Source organism: Phocoena phocoena, chromosome 14, assembly GCF_963924675.1.
Source record: "Phocoena phocoena chromosome 14, mPhoPho1.1, whole genome shotgun sequence".
Lineage (NCBI taxonomy): Eukaryota > Metazoa > Chordata > Mammalia > Artiodactyla > Phocoenidae > Phocoena > Phocoena phocoena.
In genome coordinates this window covers 8,646,486-8,669,548 of record NC_089232.1, presented here as the reverse complement: position 1 = coordinate 8,669,548, position 23,063 = coordinate 8,646,486, and the positions used below count along the sequence as shown (strand labels likewise).

The 23,063-nt window shown below is 39.4% G+C and overlaps 1 protein-coding gene across 1 annotated transcript in view; it reads right to left on the bottom strand.

Annotated features, from left to right (window-relative positions):
* The window catches only part of TMEM131 (transmembrane protein 131), a 201,414-nt gene that overhangs the window by 66,545 nt on the left and 111,806 nt on the right, over positions 1-23,063 (bottom strand). Inside the window, exons 6-11 of the mRNA XM_065891409.1 lie at positions 20,948-21,064; positions 18,382-18,504; positions 13,137-13,217; positions 9,104-9,254; positions 8,949-9,005; positions 7,954-8,015 (exon numbers count right to left, since the gene is read on the bottom strand). Of these exons, the coding sequence (XP_065747481.1) occupies positions 7,954-8,015; positions 8,949-9,005; positions 9,104-9,254; positions 13,137-13,217; positions 18,382-18,504; positions 20,948-21,064 (591 nt within the window). The remainder of the gene's footprint in view (positions 1-7,953; positions 8,016-8,948; positions 9,006-9,103; positions 9,255-13,136; positions 13,218-18,381; positions 18,505-20,947; positions 21,065-23,063) is intronic.

The window sequence follows — 23,063 nt, the reverse complement described above, 5'->3', positions numbered from 1 at the left end:
AGTAAAGCAGAATCAAAACTTGAAAAGTTTAACTTTATGTGGTCCCTTTAAATAGAGTAGGCTAAGCTGATAAGACCTCAAATTAACTTCATTAGACTATTTTTATGAAATAAAATGATGACCAGAAGGAAAATGATAAAGTGACTGTAAAAAGTACAATGGGTATGAATACATAACATAGAAGAAAAGGTATTTATTTTCTAAATGAATGCCTAATTTATATATAAGAGAAGGGGACATGAGGACTTATGATAGGGGCTGCACTCCCAGCTGTGGGGTGAACCGTGAGGAGGCGGATGGCAGGGATGCGCAACCTGGAAGAGGTCAGAACGCTTTCAACCTAACAAAGTAAGAGCTTTCTGTTCAAACAACTAAACCTAAAACAACAACAACAAAACAGTAAAAGCTTGCACTTTTTGAGCAAGCTTAAAAAATAAGTACTATTTAAGTGCAGTTACTTTTTTAATATGATGATCCGCACTGACAAAAAGCATTTTTCATGGGAAGGGCCCTTTAAAGATACCAACTTCCTTCCCTCTTTTACAGATGAAGGACATCTTGCAATACTGAGTGATGTTTCAACAGCTTGGCATCCAGAGACAGAACTGGAAACCAGCTGTCCTGACTTGGTCCAGGGCTCTTCACCTGGCATCCTACTGCCCAAACATATACTAATGAAAATCGTGGTACTGAACACAAGTCTTGATCAAAAATCTTCTTTTAGAATGCAATTTGAATATTACTTTGATTTCAGAACACTTCTGGGATTTCCGTTGAATTTTCGGGGGCTTTATAAACTTGTCAAAGCACGATGTTTCCAGTAGAAAGGAACGCTCATCAGGCAATCGTGCTGATGTGGGCGCAGTCAGATCCCCATGAGCCACCAGTTTCTTCCTCCAGCTCCCCACCCACCTTTTCTGCTCATTTATAAAGGTGGAATCTGCCTATAGAGAATGAAGGACAGTCCTCTGAAGGCACAAGAAGCACCTCAGAAGAGTGTGAGGAAAAGCAGTCTCTTGCATTGTGTTTCAATCATAGGAAACAAAGTTGGTTACATACAGAGTGATGACAGACACTGCTTTTCAGTCCCAGTCAGCAGGGCGCCTCCCTTCCCACTGCTGTTAGTCCTCAGCTGTTCGGGTGTCTTTACTAGGCCTGGGATGATAGCCCTGCAGTTTCCTGTGCTAGAAATCTTAATTGCCTTAGCTCTTGGCCTCAGGCTCTCCCAGTATTTTAACTCTTTTTCTTTCTTCTTCTTTGAGAACTCCTCATTTGCTTTTTTTTTTTTTTTGCGGTACGCGGACCTCTCACTGTTGTGGCCTCTCCCGTTGCGGAGCACAGGCTCCAGACGCGCAGGCTCAGCGGCCATGGCTCACGGGCCCAGCCGCTCCGCGGCATGTGGGATCTTCCCGGACCGGGGCACGAACCCGTGTCTCCTGCATCGGCAGGCGGACTCGCAACCACTGCGCCACCAGGGAAGCCCCTCATTTGCTTTTGAATCTCTAATGGAGCTGGGAGTTGACTGGTTCATATCAATGTATTTACTATCAATAAGCTCGCTGTTATTAGCAATTATTTAAAGTATGAATCTCTTCATTACTTGAGGGGTATGTATGTATGTATATGTGTGTGTGTATGTGTATTTTTAACAGTAAAACAAAGCGGTCTGACTACAAGATAAACTACAAACTGGACAAAAGGTTCATTTGGTTTCATCACACTACACTAAAAACTTTTTCCAAAGGAAAGGAAAGCAGTATAGAAGTACAGGTGAGACCCAGAGTGATGAGTTTACAACAGAAGCATACTATTTAACCAGCAGTGTGAGGCTGAGTATTCTCCCACCCGTAAAATCCTAGGGGTTGGATTAGATTTTTTTCTAAGTTTCCACCTATCTGAAAAATTTTGTGATTCTATTAATTTTGCTGTTTTTTTTTGGTGGGGGGCTGCACCACACAGCACGTGGGATCTTAGTTCCTTAACCAGGAACCCAGATTGAACCCGGGCCCCCTGCAATGGAAGTGCAGCGTCTTAACCACTGGACCACCAGGGAAGTCCCTAATTATGCTGTTTTTTTTTTTTGAATTAGACACATTTATCCTGAAGTCAGGATCTGTTAGAGAGATGACCGTATAAAGCCTTACAGTTTACAGAGGACACATATGGTTCCTAATTCTTTCACTTACTCTACTGATTATAATACAGCAGCAAGGGAACCTTGACCATTTTCAAACACTTAAAGAATTTAAGTGCTGGTTCATCAGTAACGAGCACAAGCCCATGTCAGAAACAGCTAAGCAATAGTATCCATTACCATACATAGTCACAGTAAGTAGTAAGAACTAAGAATAAATATTTGATGAAAAAAATGTTTTTCTCACATGAAACACACTTTAAGATTTTTCTTACCAGAGAAAAACTTTACATTCAGTATTATTACCTTAAAACATGTCACACTAACAGTAAAATAATATTCAACTGACTCATGTTTTATACAAATGGTCTAAATTAAATTGTTCACCTGTTACCATTAAAAGAAAAAAAATCCCCCAATCAGTTAAAACCTGTTTTCCAAGGAAACAAAAACAAAGAGAGACAAACAAGCAAAACACTTAAATAGCTGGCTCATTCTGACAGTTTTAAACGAACAATAATAAATAATCATTAACTTGTAATAAGCATATTTATACTAATAATATATTTTAGTACCAGTCACTAACTGTTGCTTACTTAAAGATAATCAAGAAGTGGAAAAAATACGGCAAGATTCCCAGGAAAGGCAGTTTGCACAGGCTCGAAGTATACTGGGTTGGCCAAAAAGTTTGTTCCGGAAAAGCCCGAATGAACTTTTTGGCCAACCCAATAGTTCCAGCCTTTCTCATGACGTTCATACCCAACTAATGCTCCGTAACTCTCAAGTGAAACTCAAGGCTCAGGACATTCTGAAACTACTCAACTACTTTGAGCAAGCAAGAAAAATAACCTTTCAGTATATAGCGATTGTATTTTTAACAGTAGGTACACAAATGAGCTAAGGTCCATGTCAAGTTGACATTAGTAAAATTAATTAAGTACAGCTGTGGTTTTTATTCATTAATTAGCAAGGAAACTTCATACAAAGGTGCCTTAAGACATCTCAGGCAAACTTATTCCATCATTTATATAGTATTGTTTTATAAACATTGAGGAAAACCATATTCTCAAAGTTGCATTATAGACAATGTCAGGAAGGCTTGGACCTGGGCATCTTGTCCATTGACAGGTGAGGAACTTATATTTGGAGCTGCTTCCTTTAGTGGTCTTATATCTTGAAAGATGAAGAGACTCTGAATTCCCTGAAGGGGAATTTTAAAAAACCCTCTGGGTTTTAGCATTGTTGAGCTCATCCTAAAATTCTATATATTTGTGAAATGGAGGGAGGGAGGGACACTTAAAAAAATGCACCAGTCTCTAGGTCTGGCATATTATGGAGAAAAATACAGGAAAAACCTTGGGAAGCTCTCTTAAAACTCAGTGTCCATGGTAGATGGGCTCATCCCCTGGCTGATAAGGTGAGGAGTCCAAGCTACCATCATTTCTCAAGTGGACCACGCAACATATTTTTAACCTTCTGCAGTTCATTCTCCACAAGCAGCTACACTGACTTTTTACAACGCATAAATCAAATGACATCACTCTCTTGCTTACAATTCTGTAACTTCCCATTGCACTTATAATAAAATCTAAACCCCTCCCAGGGCCCCAGGAAGCCCTGCTTGACTCTCCAGCCTTCATCTTTTCCATTCAAACCACCCCCTCAACCCTGCTTCCCTTGACATCAAAGCTATTCCTTTGCACTTGCTGATCCCTTTGATGGGAACACTTGGCCACCAGCTTTTCTTATGGGTGTCTACCTCTCACTCTTGAGTTATGACTGCAAAAGTCAGCTCTTCAGAGACAACTCTATCTAAACCAACTCCCTCCCCGACTTACATGCCATTCTGCTTGTTTCTCAATTTACAATTATGCTGCATACCTGTTTGTCTGTCTCCCAGCTAAAAAATGAGCTCAGTAAGGACAAAGACCTTGGTTGTCTGATTCCCTTCTGTATGCTCAGTATTTAGCACAGAAGCTAGCATATAGTTGATGCTTATTACATATTGACTGAATGAGTGAATGAAGGAATGAATGAGGAAATGAGATAGAACTACCAAAACACTGGCAGAGTATAGGCTTCGGATGTTAGAAAAAAATACATACATAGGTAGACACAAATGTAGATCTAAACACATATACATAAATCAATAGGTTAATGGGAATATTGAATATAAAACAATATATTCATAAAGACTTGATTAATAAGTATCACTATATCCCTAATATACTTTCATGTAACTTGTACATTTTACAATCAAATTAAGTCACTTAAAAATAATAAGGTCTGACTCATTTTCCCTATTTGGAAAACAAGGACCTGAGTACGTTACAAGAGAGCTGTATCAAACAAGGTAATCTGTGTAAAGAACCTAGATATGTCTAACCCACGGTAAGAAAAATGTTCACTTACAATGTATCCTAAAACTCCTTAATAAAAGAGAAAAGGAGGAACATGGGCCTGTTTATATTTAATTGCCTATCATAAATGCATTACATTTTTTCATTCACATTCTTAGAACTGCTAATTTCATTTTTCTAGAAAATGTTTATTGAAAAAGACATTTGTTTGAGTCTATTTATTGTATGTAAAAAGTTAGACCAGAATGCTTGGGCTAAGTAAATGCACTTTCCCATCAAATCTCTAAGCCCTCACATTTGGAGAAGTGACTTCAAGGCCTGAAGTCTGCCCCAAAAGCATGAGAGTTCCTCCTCTGTACAAGACATCCCACAGACTGAAGAAACCAGTAAGAGACAAACAGCATGCAGAACACATAAAAAGTAAAAATTATCTGACATCTCAAACGGAGGCAATGGCAAGTGATCCACCAATAGGCAGGGTCTGCCCTACAGGCAAATGTGCTGCTGAATCCCAGGACATACGGCCAGACGGCCAGACGGTGTGCTTCAGGAGTTTTCCTTCGTGGAGGTTAGTGCCCTGAGCATGCGGGCAGGAAAGGGCTGGGGAGGGAGTTGTGTGCACATCATCACGTATGCGGTAACTGTGCTTCATGATGCCAACTGGGCTCAAGAAGAAATCCAGGACCAAGAAGTTCAAAGAACTTCTTGTAGGCTGTAGCCAAAGCAAGCTGGACAAATCTAGCAGAAGGAATCACGCTCCATTGCAGAGGGGAGTCTGATATAGTAAACTAGGACATTTGAACAAAAGGAAGCACAATTCTGAGTACAAAGTGAGATTTTAAAATGTTGTAACAGAGCAGTGGTTATTAGGCCTTTGCATTTCACTGGTAACATCTAAAATGTGTGTGTGTGAGGAAGTCTAACAGGTTTTCTAACTTTTTATTTTGCAAATGTGAGGATGTTGGTGGCAGGGAAGGAGAAATTCCTACTACCTACTACCATTCTTCATAAAACAAAGGGTATTTTGGTATCAAACCAAAGGAAAAAAAAAGGAAATTAACAAAACCAAAAGTTGGTCCTTTGAAAGGGTCAACAAAATCGACAAACCTTTAGCTAGACTGACCAAAAAAATTTTTTTAATATAGAGAAGATTCTAATTGCTAAAATCAACAATTAAAGATGCGCCATTACTACCTACCTCACAGGAAAAAAAAAAAAAAAAGTATTATAAGGGAATACTGTGAACAATGGTATGCCAACAAATTAGATAACTTAGATGAAATGAAAAAATTCCTAGGAAGACATAAGTTACTGAAACTGGTTCAAGAAGAAAAAGAAAATCTGAACAGGCCTGTAGCAAGTAAAGAGATTGAATTAATAATTTTAAAACTTCCCACAAAGAAAAATCCAGGCCCAGATGACTTTATTGGTGAATTCTACCAAACATTTAAAGAATTAACATCAATCCTTCAAAAACTCTCCCCAAAAACAGAAGAGGAAAGAACACTTCCCCACTTATTCTATTAAAAAAACAAAAACAACCCTCCCCCAACTATCTACTCCTTTAATAATAAAACAACAAACATTTTAATGTCAAAGAAACAATGACATTATCTCAGAATAGTTCTTATCCAGAAAGGGTGTTTACAACTTTATGTTAATTATGTTAACATATACACACTCATATTTTTATAAATATTTATATTGGTCTTTTTTTTTTTTTTTTTTTTTTGCGGTACGCGGGCCAATCACTGTTGTGGCCTCTCCCGCTGCAGAGCGCAGGCTCCAGACGCGCAGGCTCAGCGGCCATGGCTCACGGGCCCAGCTGCTCCACGGCACGTGGGACAAACCCACGTCCCCTGCATCGGCAGGCGTACTCCCAACCACTGCGCCACCAGGGAAGCCCTATATTGCTCTTATTTTGCTCATTTTTCTATAGACTTGTGAAAATTTCAATACAGATTAAAGAGGCAAAAACAATCACTAGCCCCTTAATATAGCGGTAACAGTCAGCATTATATGGTTTTTTTTTTTAAGAAAAATATAGTATCAGAGTGGCTAGGTCAAAGGAGCTGTTCCTTGTCATCTGTGGAAGGGTCCCAGGCCCTTGAAGACTTCACCAAGGAGCAGGGGCATGAATCCCAGCAGACTCAGGCACCTTCAGAGCAGGTCCCTCTCAGTCGGCCTAACACTGGAGTGCTAGGAACCTCAGGTTGGGGTAGTTTCAGCTCCACTGCAGATTGGGGGAAGTTCTTTACCACAGGGGTCTCCAACCCCCAGGCCGCAGACTGGTAGCAGAGTCTGCGGCCTGTTAGGAACCGGGTCGCACAGCAGGAGGTGAGCAGTGGGCAAGCGAAGCTTCATCTGCTGCTCCCCATTGCTCGCATTACGCCTGAACCATCCCCCACCGTCCCCCTACACCCACCCCGGTCCGTGGAAAAACTGTCTTCCACAAAACCGGTCCCTGGTGCCAAAAAGTTTGGGGACCGCTACTTTACCAGACTCCATTCCCCTAACCCACCCCCAATTCTCCTACCTAGCAGGAAGAAATACTAGGTCATATGGCAGGACACTGCTTAGACTATGACTCTACTAGTGAGCAAGGTCTACCTAGATTTTGCTTTAGCTCACAGCCTCACCTCCTGGTGAGGTTCCCAAGTTACAAAGAGAATAAGGGAAGAGGAAAGCAGTATATTTTTATTATAACCTGTGCTGATATCAGAAAACCTAAATTCAGAGAACTCTGATAAAATGAAATAGATCAGATGGGCTTTGAGACTTCACAGACTGTTGCCCATCCCTGCCCAAACCCAGAGTTTACCACCAAATGGTGGAATAGAGACCAAAGAGAAGAGAGTATACAAACCCCAAGTGACGGGAGAGACGGTCATCCCAGGTAACCACATTTTAATGCACAGTGACCTTGCTCACCATCTCATGACACTCCACTTCCACTTACAAGGCATCAAAGTCACCTGTTCTTCGAGTATGTGTGAAGGGGAGAGAGGACCCTAGTTTACAGTGTGACCAGAGACAAATGTTAACAGCACTCAACCACTACCTACCGGATTTCTTTGCTTCCTTATTTCTCTTTCCAACTCATCTGAATCTTTTCTTCTCTCTTTTTACTTAACTGTACCTTAAGTCTAACAACCCGTTTTTCTTTGCACATGGCACGCAGATCCTAGGATTTATCAGACTCTACAGGCCTAAACAGGAACCTCATGAACTTTGGTTCACACTTAGCTTGGAGAAGATTGTCCACATGCCCTTCTCATCCTGAAAATCTGGTGATTAGAGAGGCAGAACAGGTTTCTTGTATCACGCTTTGAACCAAAGTGTCACCAGGTCACCATAAAATAGAATTCCTTTAGAGCAAGAGTTTAATCATTTTAAACTTTGTCATAAGTTTAAAAACAAAGAATATATAAATTAGGAAAAAGAAAAGTAAAAACTTACTGTTATTGGTACATCTTTTGTTCCTGAATTTAATAAATGAAGATTTAAAACTTTTGGTAGATCTGTTAAAATTGAGGAAAAGAAAATATTTCTTAAAATGGTATGCTTTATAGCAAGTTAGAATCTTTCTCTTCTTAGATATCAGACTGAATGTATTTTAGAATGTGAACTAGAATAGCAATCACATTTATAAAAAGAATGTGACAATCGCACTCCTTGACAGGAACTGCCTTACTCTTAAGGACAGTGAATACTATAGGAACTGCCCCCTCCTAAACAATCAGACCAAAAAACAAAACAAAACAAAAGTTTTCATTGAAATTGACGTTATCACTATCTTTTAGTTTCCCAGCAAAGCATAAGGAAGCAATTCAGTAAAGTACAATATAAAATTATTATATTAAAACCAAATCTAATTTTCAAAAATGGGTCTTCAATCCTAAACAACCAAATTTTTAGTTACATATGGCCCACAGGAATCCCATATTACAGGTACTCTTACTTTTCTCTTAATAAATCCTTTTTTGGTTATTTTCAATTTTAGAATTTGAATTCTCTGACTACTGGGGACCAATTTCTAACATTACGTTATTATAATGCAATTGAATGATCCATATCTAAACAAAAATCCAGAAGTCAATCTTTTCACTTCCTTTATTTCACTATTAAAAGAAAAGATTCAGCATAACTAAACAGGTGAGAAACTGGATTAAGAAACTAAGAAACGACTTGATGCCTCAATCTTCCATTTAGAAGACTTAAGTTACCCATGACATTGCTTTCCCATCTTGTAAGCAGTGGTATCCCTCAGAGGAATGGGGTATAGATCACTAAGGGCTCCGAGTTCCCAAAAGCAGATTTCTACAAGATCATGTAACCCACTGAGAAATAACTTTCAAAGCTGAATTAATTACAAAGGAGTTAAAGTAGAGCCATTCAGCAATGAATACAGGGATTTTTTAAAAGACCTATAAAGACACTGTCTCTTTTTTTACCTTGTGTTCGCAGTGTACCAAAATCTAACATTTCAGTTGAGGAATAAATTCCAGGAGCTTGGAAAAAAGAAAAGTAAACAATTATATTTCACTTCGCCAGAGTAGGATGTACTGAAACCAAAACAAACTTGCAGCTCCTTTAGTCATCCACTCACCTGTGGTAACTTCCACCTCAACTGGAAGAATGATAAACTCCGTGCTGTCTGAAGCATTAGTCTTTATTCTTATGAAAGCTGTGTGATTATCTGCTTCTCTAGATGAAAAACTGGCTCTCATTACTCCCTTGGTTTCATAAGGAGGAATTTCCTGACAAGTTAACAGACCATAATGTAGCAAAACCACCACAGTTTACTGAATAAGATGACATCACCTGAAAGATGCACTATTATTTTAAATACTAAGAAAAAAAACATATTTTGCCAATTAAACAAATATATTCATTCCATTGATTATAACACACAGTCCAATTCTGGAGGATGTTAAAAGATAAAAACACACATATCTTAAAACTAATGAAGTATGGTGTGTAAAACTGAGCAAAATGAAAGAAATAAAATTATATGAAAACAAACTGTGGGCGGCAAAATCATCATCAAGATGGTAAGTGATTAAGACAGAGTTAATCTATAAAAATCAGTTATTATTTGATGTATTGCTGGTGCTTGGGTATATAATTCAGTCCTGAAATTCTCTAAACAACAGAGACATCACCATCAGAGGGAAACTGCTTTTCCAGAAGTTTACAGGATTCTCTTTTTTTTTTAACAGATCTTTATTGGAGTATAATTGCTTCACAATGCTGTGTTAGTTTCTGTTGTACAACAAAGTGAATCATCCATATGCATACATATACCCCCATATCCCCTCCCTCTTGAGCCTCTCTCCTACCCTCCCTATCCTACCTCTCTAGGTCATTGCAAAAAGTATTCTTTTTTTTTAATTTATTATTTTTTTAAACAAAATTCTTTTAATTGATGGACTTCCTGATACATCTCTGTAATACTTTTCTCCCTACACTTTTTAGCGGCATACTCATTAACTGTCTCTTCATATGCAATAGTTTCAGAATATACTTTTTTTAGCTAAATAATGTTTTATTTATTTTAACATCTTTATTGGAGTATAATTGCTTTACAGTGGTGTGTTAGTTTCTGCTTTATAACAAAGTGAATCAGCTATACATGTACATATATCCCCATATCTCCTCCCTCGTGCGTCTCCCTCCCACCCTCCCTATCCCACCCCTCTAGGTGGTCACAAAGCACTGAGCTGATCTCCCTGTGCTATGCGGCTGCTTCCCACTAGCTATCTGTTTTACATTTGGTAGTGTACATATGTCAATGCTACCCTCTCACTTCGTCCCAGCTTACCCTTCCCCCTCCCCGTATCCTCAAGTCCATTCTCTACGTCTGCGTCTTTATTCCTGTCCTGCCCATAGGTTTTACAGAACCAGTTTTTTTTTTTTAGATTCCATATATATGTGTTAGCATATGGTATTTGTTTTTCTCTTTCTGACATACTTCACTCTGTATGACAGACTCTAGGTCCATCCACCTCATTACCTCATTACAAATAACTCAATTTCATTTCTTTTTATGGCTGAGTAATATTCCATTGTATATATGCGCCACATCTTCTTTATCCATTCATCTGTTGATGGACACTTAGGCTGCTTCCATGTCCTGGCTATTGTAAATAGAGCTGCAGTGAACACTGTGGTACATGACTCTTTTTGAATTATGGTTTTCTCTGGGTATATGCCCAGTAGTGGGATTGCTGGGTCAAGTGGTAGTTCTATTTTTAGCTTTTTTTTTTTTTTTTTTGCGGTACGTGGGCCTCTCACCTCTGTGGCCTCTCCCGCTGTGGAGCACAGGCTCTGGACGCGCAGGCCCAGTGGCCATGGCTCACGGGCCCAGCCGCTCCGCGGCATGTGGGATCCTCCCGGACCGGGGCACTAACCCGCGTCCCCTGCATCGGCAGGCGGACTCCCAACCACTGCGCCACCAGGGAAGCCCTATTTTTAGTTTTTTAAGGAACCTCCATACTGTTCTCCACAGTGACTGTATCAATTTACATTCCCACCAACAGTGCAAGAGGGTTCCCTTTTCTCCACACCCTCTCCAGCATTTATTGTTTCTAAATTTTTTGATGATGGCCATTCTGACTGGTGTGAGATGATATCTCATTGTAGTTTTTGATTTGCATTTCTCTAATGATAAGTGATGTTGAGCATCCTTTCACGTGTTTGTTGGCAATCTGTATATCTTCTTTGGAGAAATGTGTATTTAGGTCTTCTGCCCATTTAGGATTCTCTTTAAATGCTAACCAAGAGAGCGTAGACTCTGCTCTCCTTTCATTTAAAACCTAACAAAACAAAGCTTCCCAAGCAAATTCACAGTTCACCAACCGCATTCAGTAAGGCTCTGAGCATGTAAGATAGCATAACTTTTTAGGCTCATAAAAAGAGAACACTTACATCTACACTAGAAGGAAGACTCACTGGAAAAAAAATTTGTTTTTGAGGTATAATTCTTTTCCTGGTTTTTGAATAATCTGGCTCCCTCGGGACCACCAGAGTTTTTCTGCACACACCTTTTGGCCTATTTTAAGAAATCCCCATGGTTTAGAATTTACTGGTCTTCACTTGCCTCTACTCTCTTAACTTTTTAGTCTCAAAGTAGGAAAGAGGTGACTGGAACCCTCCTGGGGCCACTAGAGATAGACCATCCACTTCCCCATCTTTAGGAGCTGGGGTTTTCTCATGTACACTGAAATGGGCTGGGGGTGAGGTCAAGGCCAATTGACTTTTTCTCACTCTAGATTTGTAGGAATAAGTCACTATATCTTTCCTCGTAGCTGCTAGGAGTATTAAAACAATCTGCCATGTCTGCTACCATTCATTACAGTTCTTAACTAATTAGAAATCTGAATTTGTTTGTTTATTTATTAGAATCCGGTTATATTTCATAGTAAGTTCTTAGTTCTTCTATCTAGAATTATAATACAAATTTAATTGTTTATAGTTAATTCTATGAAGCACTGTTTTATACACTATTTCTCCCAAAGGCTTTTCAAACAATATCATAATTTCAAGGTAAATCATTTTTGTGAAAGGATATAAAGAGACCATCCATTACACATTTCTACCTGCTAGAGTGTTTCTACATCTTAGAAGTTAACCTAGTCACTGACAAATTGGTTTCTAAATGTTCAAGTCAATATCCTAAAAGCGTCCCCTCCACTTCCCTTCCCTGGCTGAGACTGGTCATGTGACAGAATCTAGAGGCTGTGTGTGTTTAACAGAGCAATTAACAAAGAAACTTTGATGTTCAGAACCTATTCATAGTGGTCAGATCCGTGTGTCTTCAATTACCAATGAGCAGCGATTTTAGTGACCTCGGTACAAGAACTGCATTTTCTATGACTTTCCCTTCTTTGATTAAAGCTGGGTAGGCAACGTTAAAAAAAAATAAAAACAATCCTCCTATGGCAGGAACCTTTGTAAATAAGGTAGTTACTAGGTATTCATTAATCTGTTAATATTTGCTAGTATTCTCCAAGAAAAAGTGGTTCTCTAACCATGGACACAGAGTACTGTCAAATATTAAATAGCATTAAACGTGGCTGTAGACTGCCTAAAAATTTTAAGTTTCTAAGTCATCAGGAGGGCCTGACTATGTTCCCTCTGCAAATGGCATCTCCTCCATCAATACTGAGTATGCATGTTCAATGCTTTATCTTAAAACATGTAGCAGGTCCTTCTCACTTTTTTTTTTTTTCTTCTTCAATATTAGTGTAAAGCATATTATAAATGATTAGATTCACAGACAACTTTACTAATATTATTCTGAGGAAGAATAGTTAAAACCTCTTTCTTTCCACACAGTGGGTTAGAGCTTACACCAGTTTTTGTTCACTGCTCTTTCCAAAAATTACTGTTCTATTTCTCTCTGTCTCTCCAATTTTCAAGTATATGTGATATAAATTTATTTTATCTTTTTAAATTAATTTTTACTGGAGTTGCTTTACAATGTTGTGTTAGTTTGATATAAATTTAATATTAAGACAATAATTACAGAAAAGTCACCCGTATTTCTTCGGGTGAGGAGGAGTTAAGTATTTTATGGTGTATTTAAGAGAGTAACTGGTTTCATGTGAGCTCACAAGAGAGAACACGTCAGCACTCACCCACAGTTTCCTGGTGCCTCCCTGCTGACCTGTCGGAAGTTCGAGGTGAAGATCTCCTCCACTAGAGTACATTTCTACAACCTGTGACAAAGGAGCACATGATGGTTAAGTCAAAATCATGTTTTCAGTGCAAGTGATTTGCTGTTACACAGAAACGTTTGACACCCTAACTGTTCATCAGAAAAAATTTAAAGACGTTTACAGATACAAACGTAGGATAAGTGTGGTGTCACATCACCAGAGGCAGTGCTCATATGGGTAAGCAATGGTGGCGTATTTAATTAAAGCAAGGTAACTTTGAAATATTGAACTCGGAAATAGTGTAGTTGTTTCAGAGACTGGATTTTAGGAAATCCAACCGTAGGACATTTATTTCTATTTTTTCCTAAGGAAACAGTTTATGGAAAGTATCATATTTTAGAAATACAAATTTTACAGTTCTTATAGTAACACAAATGCTTCTTTATTCACACATTTATAACAAGATCTAGCAGCAGATCTAATAACTACTGTAATTGTGACATAGTGAAGAGCATATGCAACAATATCAGCGCAGTATGAAAATATTTGAAGACTTCTGTAGCAAAATCACAGCTACTAGTAATATATCTCTGTGGCTTGTACCTACATCCATGATTGTTTCTTTTAAATTTGGCCATGCCGGGTCTTAGTTGCAGCAGGCGGGATTTTCACTGCTGAGTGCAGCATCTTTGCTGCGGCATGTGGGATCTAGTTCCCTGACCAGGGATCGAACCCGGGCCCCCTGCATTGGGAATGTGGAGTCTTAACCATTGGACCACCAGAGAAGTCCCAACCCATGATTTTAAAAAACTGTTTACTGAGGTATAATTCATGTACAATAAACTATACATTTAAAAAAATTATTTATCTATCTATCTATCTTTGGTGTATTGGGTCTTCGTTGCTACGCACGGGCTTTCTCTAGTTGCAGCGAGCAGGGGCTACTCTTCCTTGTGGTGCGTGGGCTTCTCATCGCAGTGGCTTCTCTTGTTGCAGAGCACGGGCTCTAGGTGCGTGGGCTTCAGTAGTTGCGGCACATGGGCTCCGCAGTTGTGGCTTGCGGGCTCTACAGCGCAAGCTCAGTAGTTGTGGCGCACAGGCTTAGTTGCTCTGCAGCATGTGGGATTTTCCCGGACCAGGGCTCGAACCTGTGTCCCCTGCATTGGCAGGCAGGTTCTTAACCACTGCGGCACCAGGGAAGCCCTAAACTATACATTTTTATTTATTTTTTTGCGATACGCGGGCCTCTCACTGTTGTGGCCTCTCCCGTTGCAGAGCACAGGCTCCAGACGCGCAGGCTCAGCGGCCATGGCTCACGGGCCCAGTCGCTCCGCAGCATGTGGGATCTTCCTGGACCGGGGCACGAACCCGTGTCCCTTGCATCGGCAAGCGGACTCTCAACCACAGCGCCACCAGGGAAGCCCTATACATTTTTAAAGTGTACAACTTGATGAATTCTGACATGTACACAGGCATGAAGCTACCACTATAATTACGATATTAAATAAACCCTTTACCTCCTAGAGTTTCCTCATGACCTTTGCAATCCACCTGTCACCCTCTGCCCTCTCCCATCCCCAGGCAACCACTGAGCTGCTCTTGGCCACTGTAGATTAGTCTGTAGTGTCCAGAGTTTTATATAAATGGAACCATACAGTATGTACTCTTGTGTCTGGCTGCTTTTATTCAGTGTAATTATCTGGAGATCCACCATGTTGTTTTATGTACTAATAGTTCTTTTTTTTTTTTTTTTTTTTTTGTGGTATGTGGGCCTCTCACTGTTGTGGTCTCTCCCGTTGCGGAGCACAGGCTCTGGATGCGCAGGCTCAACGGCCATGGCTCATGGGCCCAGCCGCTCCGCGGCATGTGGGATCTTCCCGGACCAGGGCACGAACCCGTGTCCCCTTCATGGGCAGGCGGACTCTCAACCACTGCGCCACCAGGGAAGCCCAGTTTATTTCTTTTTGATTTCATGGATATGCCACAATTTTTGATCCATTTACTTGCTGATGGACATTTGGGGTGTTTCCAGTTTTTGGTCACTACAGATGTTTGGTCACAACGCTGTTATGGACACCACGTTGTATAAGTCTTTGGGTTTTCACGTGCTTTCCTTTCTCTTGGGTAAATACCAAGGAATAGAAGAGTCATATGGCAGGAGACTTTTCTTTAAAGGCAGGTAACCCTATCTCTTAAAAATAAAGAACATATTTAATTAAATGCAAATTTGGGGTGAATGAGAATGGGTAGAAAACCTTTACTTGTTTTATCACAAAAGTCCTCTAGGAGTACACAAAAAAAGGGCAAAGCAGGAAAAGCAGCAGTACTTTAGCATATGCTGAACGGTTACTGTTTCTGTTTTTGTGTGTGTGTTGTCATGACAGTGATGCATTTAGCAAAGACTGACGAGCTAGGATTTTCTCTGAGTACTATCACCTGCCTTCCAACCTACTAGTGTTCCCCTACAGTACTGCGTTAACAGTAACAGCACCTTAACTGATGGGGTGACTGCAGAACTTTTTCTAAAAGCCAGAAAACATCATGTATTATTTCATTTAATCTTCCCAGGTATTAAGGACACAAGCCTAACAATGTTTGGAAACATAAGATTACAAAGGTAGGCTACTGATAACAGGAAAGGGAATAAGGAAATGAGGACAGATAAAGGCTAAACTATAAAATCAAAGGACAGATTACATTAAAACTAGGACGACACACTCCTGATTTTTAGTCCAGTGCTAGTTTTCCTAATTTAATAAAGTTTAGAGAAAAAAAGGAAGCCAACAATATATACAAAATATAATTTATGTAAAAAAAGTCCCACGAAGAATGTTAATTTTTGTGTGCCCACATATCTGCACACAAGCACACAGAAAAAGGCCTGATGTGACACACGGAGATCACATGAAGGGTATCGCCGAGGAAGGGTTCAGGGCTGGAGCTGTGCTAATATAACAGTCACCAGCTACATGTGGTTATTTAAATTGAAATTAATTGAACTAAAATAAAACTGAACGTTCAGCTCTTCAGCCACCCCAGCCACAAGTTCAGGTGCTCAATGGCCACCTGTGGCTGGTGGCTACTACACTGGACAGAGCAGACACTGAACTCTTCCATCAGCACAGGGAGTTCTGCTGGACATCACTGGACCGGAAGGTGGCAAGTTCAAAGGGACCTTTGCCTCACACGTTTGAATTGTCGACATTCTTTTTTCAATGAGAACACACTCGTGTGTTTGTGTTGTATAATGAACAAATCAGATGTAATTTCTTGCTTTACAATACTATCTTAAATTTAAGGACAGGACTCACATTATAGGACTCCCAGGTTCAGAGTGCCTTCCACACAACCTTCCAGTTACAAAGGCAATTCAGTCACAGGAATGTGACAGACATGATAGTGACTACAGTTAAACTATACTGTATACCTGAGACTGATATAATGTTGTATGTCAGTTATACCTCAATTAAAAGAGCGCCCATCAGGTAGGGACTTGGATTTTCCCTTTAAAAAAAAAAAAAAAAAAAGCACTCCAGATAAACAATCTATTGTTTCTAAGAGGGCAACTTTGGCTTTCCATTTGCTCTCCTGTGTGCTGATGAAAAGTCCGTTGTGGTAAATCGTGAATTGAAATGTTATATAACTGAAAAAGACTAGATGAACAAAAGAAAAGAATCACTATTGAATTCAGAGATAATTTTTCTAGATTATAGCTTGATGACTCCAAAGGCTGAGGAGCCAAGGCACAGACTGTAAGGCTACTAAAGTCACCGTAGATTAGCCAACATCTGCTGAGTCTGTAACCTCCATCCTTCCAAGCAGGAAGCGAGACCCTCAGTCCGTGGTGTGGCAACCACAGAGAGGGCACATCCCTGGGTGCTTTGTAACACTGCTGCTACAGAAGAGTGTGGCAACTCATGCGACGGGGTCTGAGAGAATGAGAGGACAGTTTTTATGCCTTGGACTGAAAACAGTCAAGAAAAGAAAAGTAGCAAGAATTTATGAGGTTTCTGTATAGATTTGTAATAAAAGTTAGCCAGAACAGGGAAAATTCACCATTATCCAAAGTAGCAAAAGGATATAAACGACAGACTGATGATGGAGAGGAAATACTTTTCACTTGTAAAAGCAGGAGACAAGAGCATTTTCCTCTTTTATGATCAAGATATCCAGCTACAAATAATCAAAATTTGGGTGGAGTATTTTTATTCGTAGCTATCCTCACCCAGTGTCAGCCAAGTTTGGGGGTGAAACCTTTCTTGCTACTAAATTCCTAAGCATTTCATAATCCCAGTTCTGAATATCTTGTCTTGTTCTTTCTTGTTTTCACCTTCACTGTTTATGAGCCCTTCTACCAGGGGGTTCTAGGATGGCAAAAACCATTTCGGTTGCCAAAGCGCTGTGGCTTACCACAATGCATGGTATTTTCCCTCCACCTGCCATTTTCAAGCCACCACTAAGTTCTGCAGTATTGGGGTCCTAAAGAACTCTACAGGCCCTGGGTGTGGACATTAAGGACTGTTCTGGAAAGCATCCACATCTCCTTCCAACACAGACAACAAAACTAGAAGCTACAGTGGCAGCAAATGTTACACGGCTAGAAGTCACTGGGGGCATGGGGTGGGGTTTTTATTTTAGGAAATATTTGAAAGAGTGATGCCAGTCACGCCCACTGTCTTAGAGACAAGGGACGAGTGAGGAGGGATTTCAAATGTGAAAATACTTACTACTAAAACATTGGGTAAGATATGAGTTGGATTTTTTAAAATAAAAATATAAGTTGGCTTTTAAACAGTGGTTCTATATTACCCTTTCCTTGGATTTTAAGTTCCAGGCTGCTATCACCAAAAACTTATTATTATTAGAAATAAATACGAATACTGGTTTAAAAAATTTATACTGGGACAGAAGGAGCTGAAGGCAAGAAAAGCAGTGGCCTTGTAAAGATGAAAACTCTTTTTAAATTACATGTACAGGTGCTTATAAAACTAACACCAGAGAAACCACAGTCATTTTAAAAATGGTTCCAAAAATTCGATAACTGAACTGATATAACCCCAAATTCAGACTACAAGCTGCAATAAAATAATGTCTCTCTTTAGTACTATTATTCAGTACCACGTTATTTTAAACAGTCTTGAAAACTATAACAAACTGAGATTTCACGCTAAGCATTAATTTCCACTAAAGTTAAACACATTCAAAATCACCACCATAAACTCACCTGTAAAGGCTCACTGTGAGGATTGTGTATGTTTATTATAGGCGAGAAACTGCTATTCACAGGGACTCTGGCCCCAAGGAACGGCCTCAATCGGTATGGATTTGGAACTCCGATACCAAATACCTGATTCCAAGGGGGGAAAAAAATGCAATTTTAGTTGCTTTTAGAGTTTTAGAACATTTTTATAGTTATAACTGATTGATCTAGGGAAAACTGGTGAGGTTAACTTATGGAAAAAATCATAACTCCCTTTAAAAGGAGCACACATGTAGTTTCTATACTTGTTTGGCTACCTATTTGATATACATAGAATTCTTGATACACATCAAGAATATATATTCTTTTATATATATATAAATGCACATATATATACATTTGGAATGATTTCTATATTAGAAATGAAAATGATAGGAGTCCTTCACGAGGTTATGGGATAGACAAAAGGAGGAAACAGGGAATTAAAAGATTTCCCTGCTCCAACCAACAGAAGATGGATGTAGGGCCCAGACAATCTCTTAAATATGAAGCACAGTCCCAGGTCATTCCTCCATAGGAATGTGGGTTGACCAAACAGGGTGAGCCAGTCATTCAACGACAGCTATTTATTAAGTGCCTATGATGTACTAGGTACAACCACAGGCACTGCTGAACAATTCAACAGTGAACGAGACAGATAATGTGCCTGCTCTTATGAAACTCACATGCTAATATTAGGGACAGCCTAGATAACAATAAAAAGGTTTAGAAAAATGGGTAATGTGATACAGAGTAACTGGGTGGAGCGAGGGTGAGAATATTCTTTAAGAGAGGGTGGATGGGGAAATGACGTGAACTGACATCACCTGATAGATGAGGACAAGCCAACAGTGAAAGTGTATTCTGCAAGGGGAAGTACACAGGCAAAAGGCAGGAGGCAGGAAAGGGTGTGGCTTATTTGGAGACAAAGAATAAGATGAGAACCATGGCCAAATGGGATGAGGTGGGAGAGCTACACGGGAGTCAGATCCTTAGAGCCTTGCTGGCCTTGGTCAGCAGCTTTCACTTTGCTCTGAGAGCAATGGGAAAACATAAGGATTTACATGAGGAGCTGACTGGATCTGATTTATGCTCAGAGAATATCACTCTGGCTACAGAGTGAACAATGCACTATAGGAGGGGCTGTGGAGGAGAGGAAGGGCAGCCAGGAGGCTCCTGTGTCGTCATCCAGTGAGAGGTGGGGATGGCCTGGGAGCAGTGGGGGTGAAGAGGAGAGAGGTAGACAGACTCAAGGTACATTTAAGAGAAAGACGTGGTGAAAGACTAGATGCGAAGAGGTGAAGACACCTGGCACTGAGGCTCACATTGAGAACAACCTGATCATGCCCCTCAGGTCACCCGTGGGCCACAAACACCTAGGTCAGTTGGGGGCACCACTGTAGGGCACAGGTCTTCATATTCTCATGGTGGTCTTTTTATTTACTCAACAAGTATATGCCAAGTGCTCTGTACAGCACGTCAAAGTTATTCATCTGTACTGGCTTCAAAAGTATATACTGCCTATCAAACAACCATTAAAGACTTGTTCACCATAAATAAGCATAAGATATGATTCTTGACTAAAATGGAATGTTTACTCTGACACTAATTTCCAAAATACATGAAGTGTCCTGGGTAGTGGAGAAGAAATGTTCAAAAACAAAAGCATAAAAACTGTAAAGTAAGACACTAGCCAAGTAAGGATTTAAACAATTGAGTTCCATGGGCAATATAGCTCAGTGGTTAAGAGGATGGTCTTTGTAGTTATAAAGACATGGGTTTGAATCCCTGCTCAGTAACTTACTAGTAGCATAATTATTTAACCTTTCTCAACTTCACCTTACTCATCTAAAAAAGTGAGAATAACAGTATCTGTAATGCAGGCAGAAGTGCATGTAAAGTGTGTAGCACAGTGTCAAATGAGTAATTATTCTTAGTTATCTTGATATATAAAAATCTTGATTCACAAAACATTCACTTTCTTTAATAACCCAAACAATGATTGCACATAGAAAAGAGTGTATCAAAAATTTTAAACAATATAATTACCAAAGAAAAGCAGGCACATAAGTTTTGATCCTGAAACTATTATCACTTCGTAAGCGTGCAAAAAGTAAAAAAAATCTAGAGTCACTGTGAAAATATTTTTAACTGTTCTTTTGCCAACCAATCTTACAGTAACACTTTAGCTGTAGCTTTAAGAGCATTTGTTTCACAGTCTGATGTGAACAGGGATATTCACAAACACAGCTCTAAGTATAAAACATGCTCAGTATTATGTAACAACCTAAATGGGAAAAGAATCTGAAAGAGAATAGATACATGTATATGTATAACTAAGCCACTTTGCTGTACACCTGAAACTATTACAACACTGTTAATCAACTATACTCTAATATAAAATTAAAAGTTTAAAAAAAATTCTCTGAATCTAAACTCTTACATTTTCCCTTATCCCTTGAATTTTTGAAGAGTTCCCAAAATGTTACCATATCACAGGTTGAAGATGATAACTGTATTTTATAAATAAAGTTTTCATTCTGATTCTTACCTGGTAAGTGAATACCCCATGATTAGATGTATTAATAAATAAAGTATTTTCTACATTTCCTACTACTCTTGCAAGAAAAACTACATCAAATGATGTATTTCCTCCTGGAAGAATTTTCTGAAAAAGAAAAGCAATAAATAAAGTTAAATTAGTAACCAAAAAATCAGATCATGGTGACCACAATTAGATAGCTAAAGTTCTCGGGACTTCCCTGGTGGTCCAGTGGTTAAGAATCCTCCTGCCAATGCAGGTTCAATCCCTGGTCAGGGAAATAAGATCCCACACGCTGCAGCGCAACTAAGCCTGTGTACCGCAACTACTGGGCCTGTGTGCTCTAGAGCCTATGTGCCACAACTAGAGAGACGCCCACGTGCTGCAACAAAGAGCCTGTGTGCCTCAGTGAAAGATCCTGCGTGCTGCAACTAAGCCCCGACGCAGCCAAAAAAAAAAAAAAAAAAGATAGCTGAAGTCTTCTAAAACATCTTAGAATCATTTGCATAAACTAGCCTTTTCCTCCTAAAGGTTTAAGTTTTAAATTGGCCAAACTATTTTGCAATGGGAAAAAAAAGATGTCTTCATATTGGATGTCACATATCTTTGTCAATCATGATTCTAAAACCCTGTACAACAGATGGTTCCCTTGAATTCTGTTCATTCAACAATAACTAGGCTGGAATGAAGTACCTAATTACAGGCTCTTCCAACATCAGACGATCAAGGAGGAGCTGAGCTGAAGCCGAGCTTCTTATACAGATGTTCTACTCTACTACTGAGTAGCCACTTGTACTATCCGAATAAACAAATAAGCCCAGCCTCAACCTCTTGACCTCTGTCGTCCATTCACAAAGGGCACAAAATGTGCCAGCAACTTACATTAAAAAAGAAGGGAGCCTTGGTAATACATGCAGGAACTCCTTCCTGTTACCTTGTGTAGAGACTGAGAATGTCACGGTGGTTAGCAAACTAAATTTTATTACAACAAAACAACAGGGCTGCTTCATGAAGTTTGAGAGACTGCAAATGCAGTTCTGCCTGCAATGAAGCCTTAAAATGCATTTTAATATGTAAAGTCATTAACTTCTCTCATTCTGCCTCTGTGGCTAGAACTCTAAAATGCTCCCCAAATTATAGCCTAAAATATGTGGCACTGAGATGTCTGTCTTTACCTTTGGATGTAGAAAGCTGGGAATTTCTCCTGCATTATCAAAAAGAATAATCTGCAAAATCATAACTTTTCTTGAATGCATCACAGTTTGTGTATCAACTAGCCCCAAATTTAAGGAAAGACAAGCACCTTCGAGAAGAGATAGAATGTGAGTACCGGCTCACCCATGACAGAGAATGGGAAGAAGATGAGGCTAACGTACAAGACAGTAAAATGAATTCAGCTAAAATTTTTACACACTGCTAAATGCCGAGTGTGGGCTACAGAACTCTGGTGCATAGAATCCCTAGAAGCTATAGATGCTAGATGGAGGTCACACTTGAGCCAAAAAATCAGTAATAGGATACTGGTAAACAACATACTTCTAAATAACCCACTGGTCAAATAAGTAGTCACAAAGGAAATTATAAATTATTCTGAATCAATTGGAAATGAAAACACAACATATCAAAATTTAAAGCGATAATCTTTTTTTTAAATAGATCTTTATTGGAGTATAATTGCTTCACAATACTCTGTTAGTTTCTATTGTACAACAAAGGAATCAGCCATATGCATACATATATCCCCATATCTCCTCTGTCTTGAGCTTCCCTCCCACCCTCCCTATCCCACCTCTCTAGGTCATCGCAAAGCAAGGAGCTGATCTCCCTGTGCTATGCTGTTGTAAAGCGATACTTGGAAGGAAAATTACAGTATTACACGCTTATCTTGAAAAGAAGTGTCTCAAATCAATAATCTGTTTCCACCTTGAGAAACTAGAAAAAGAGTAAATTAAACCCAAAATAAGGAAAAGGAAAAATATTAGACAAGAGCTTAAAATAATGAAATAGAAAATAGTGAAAAATCAGTAAAACCAAAACGGTCCATAAAACTGTTAAAACCCTAAATAGAATGACCAAAAGTAAAAAGGAGGAAGAGGAAAATATAAGAAACTGAAATGTGGACATC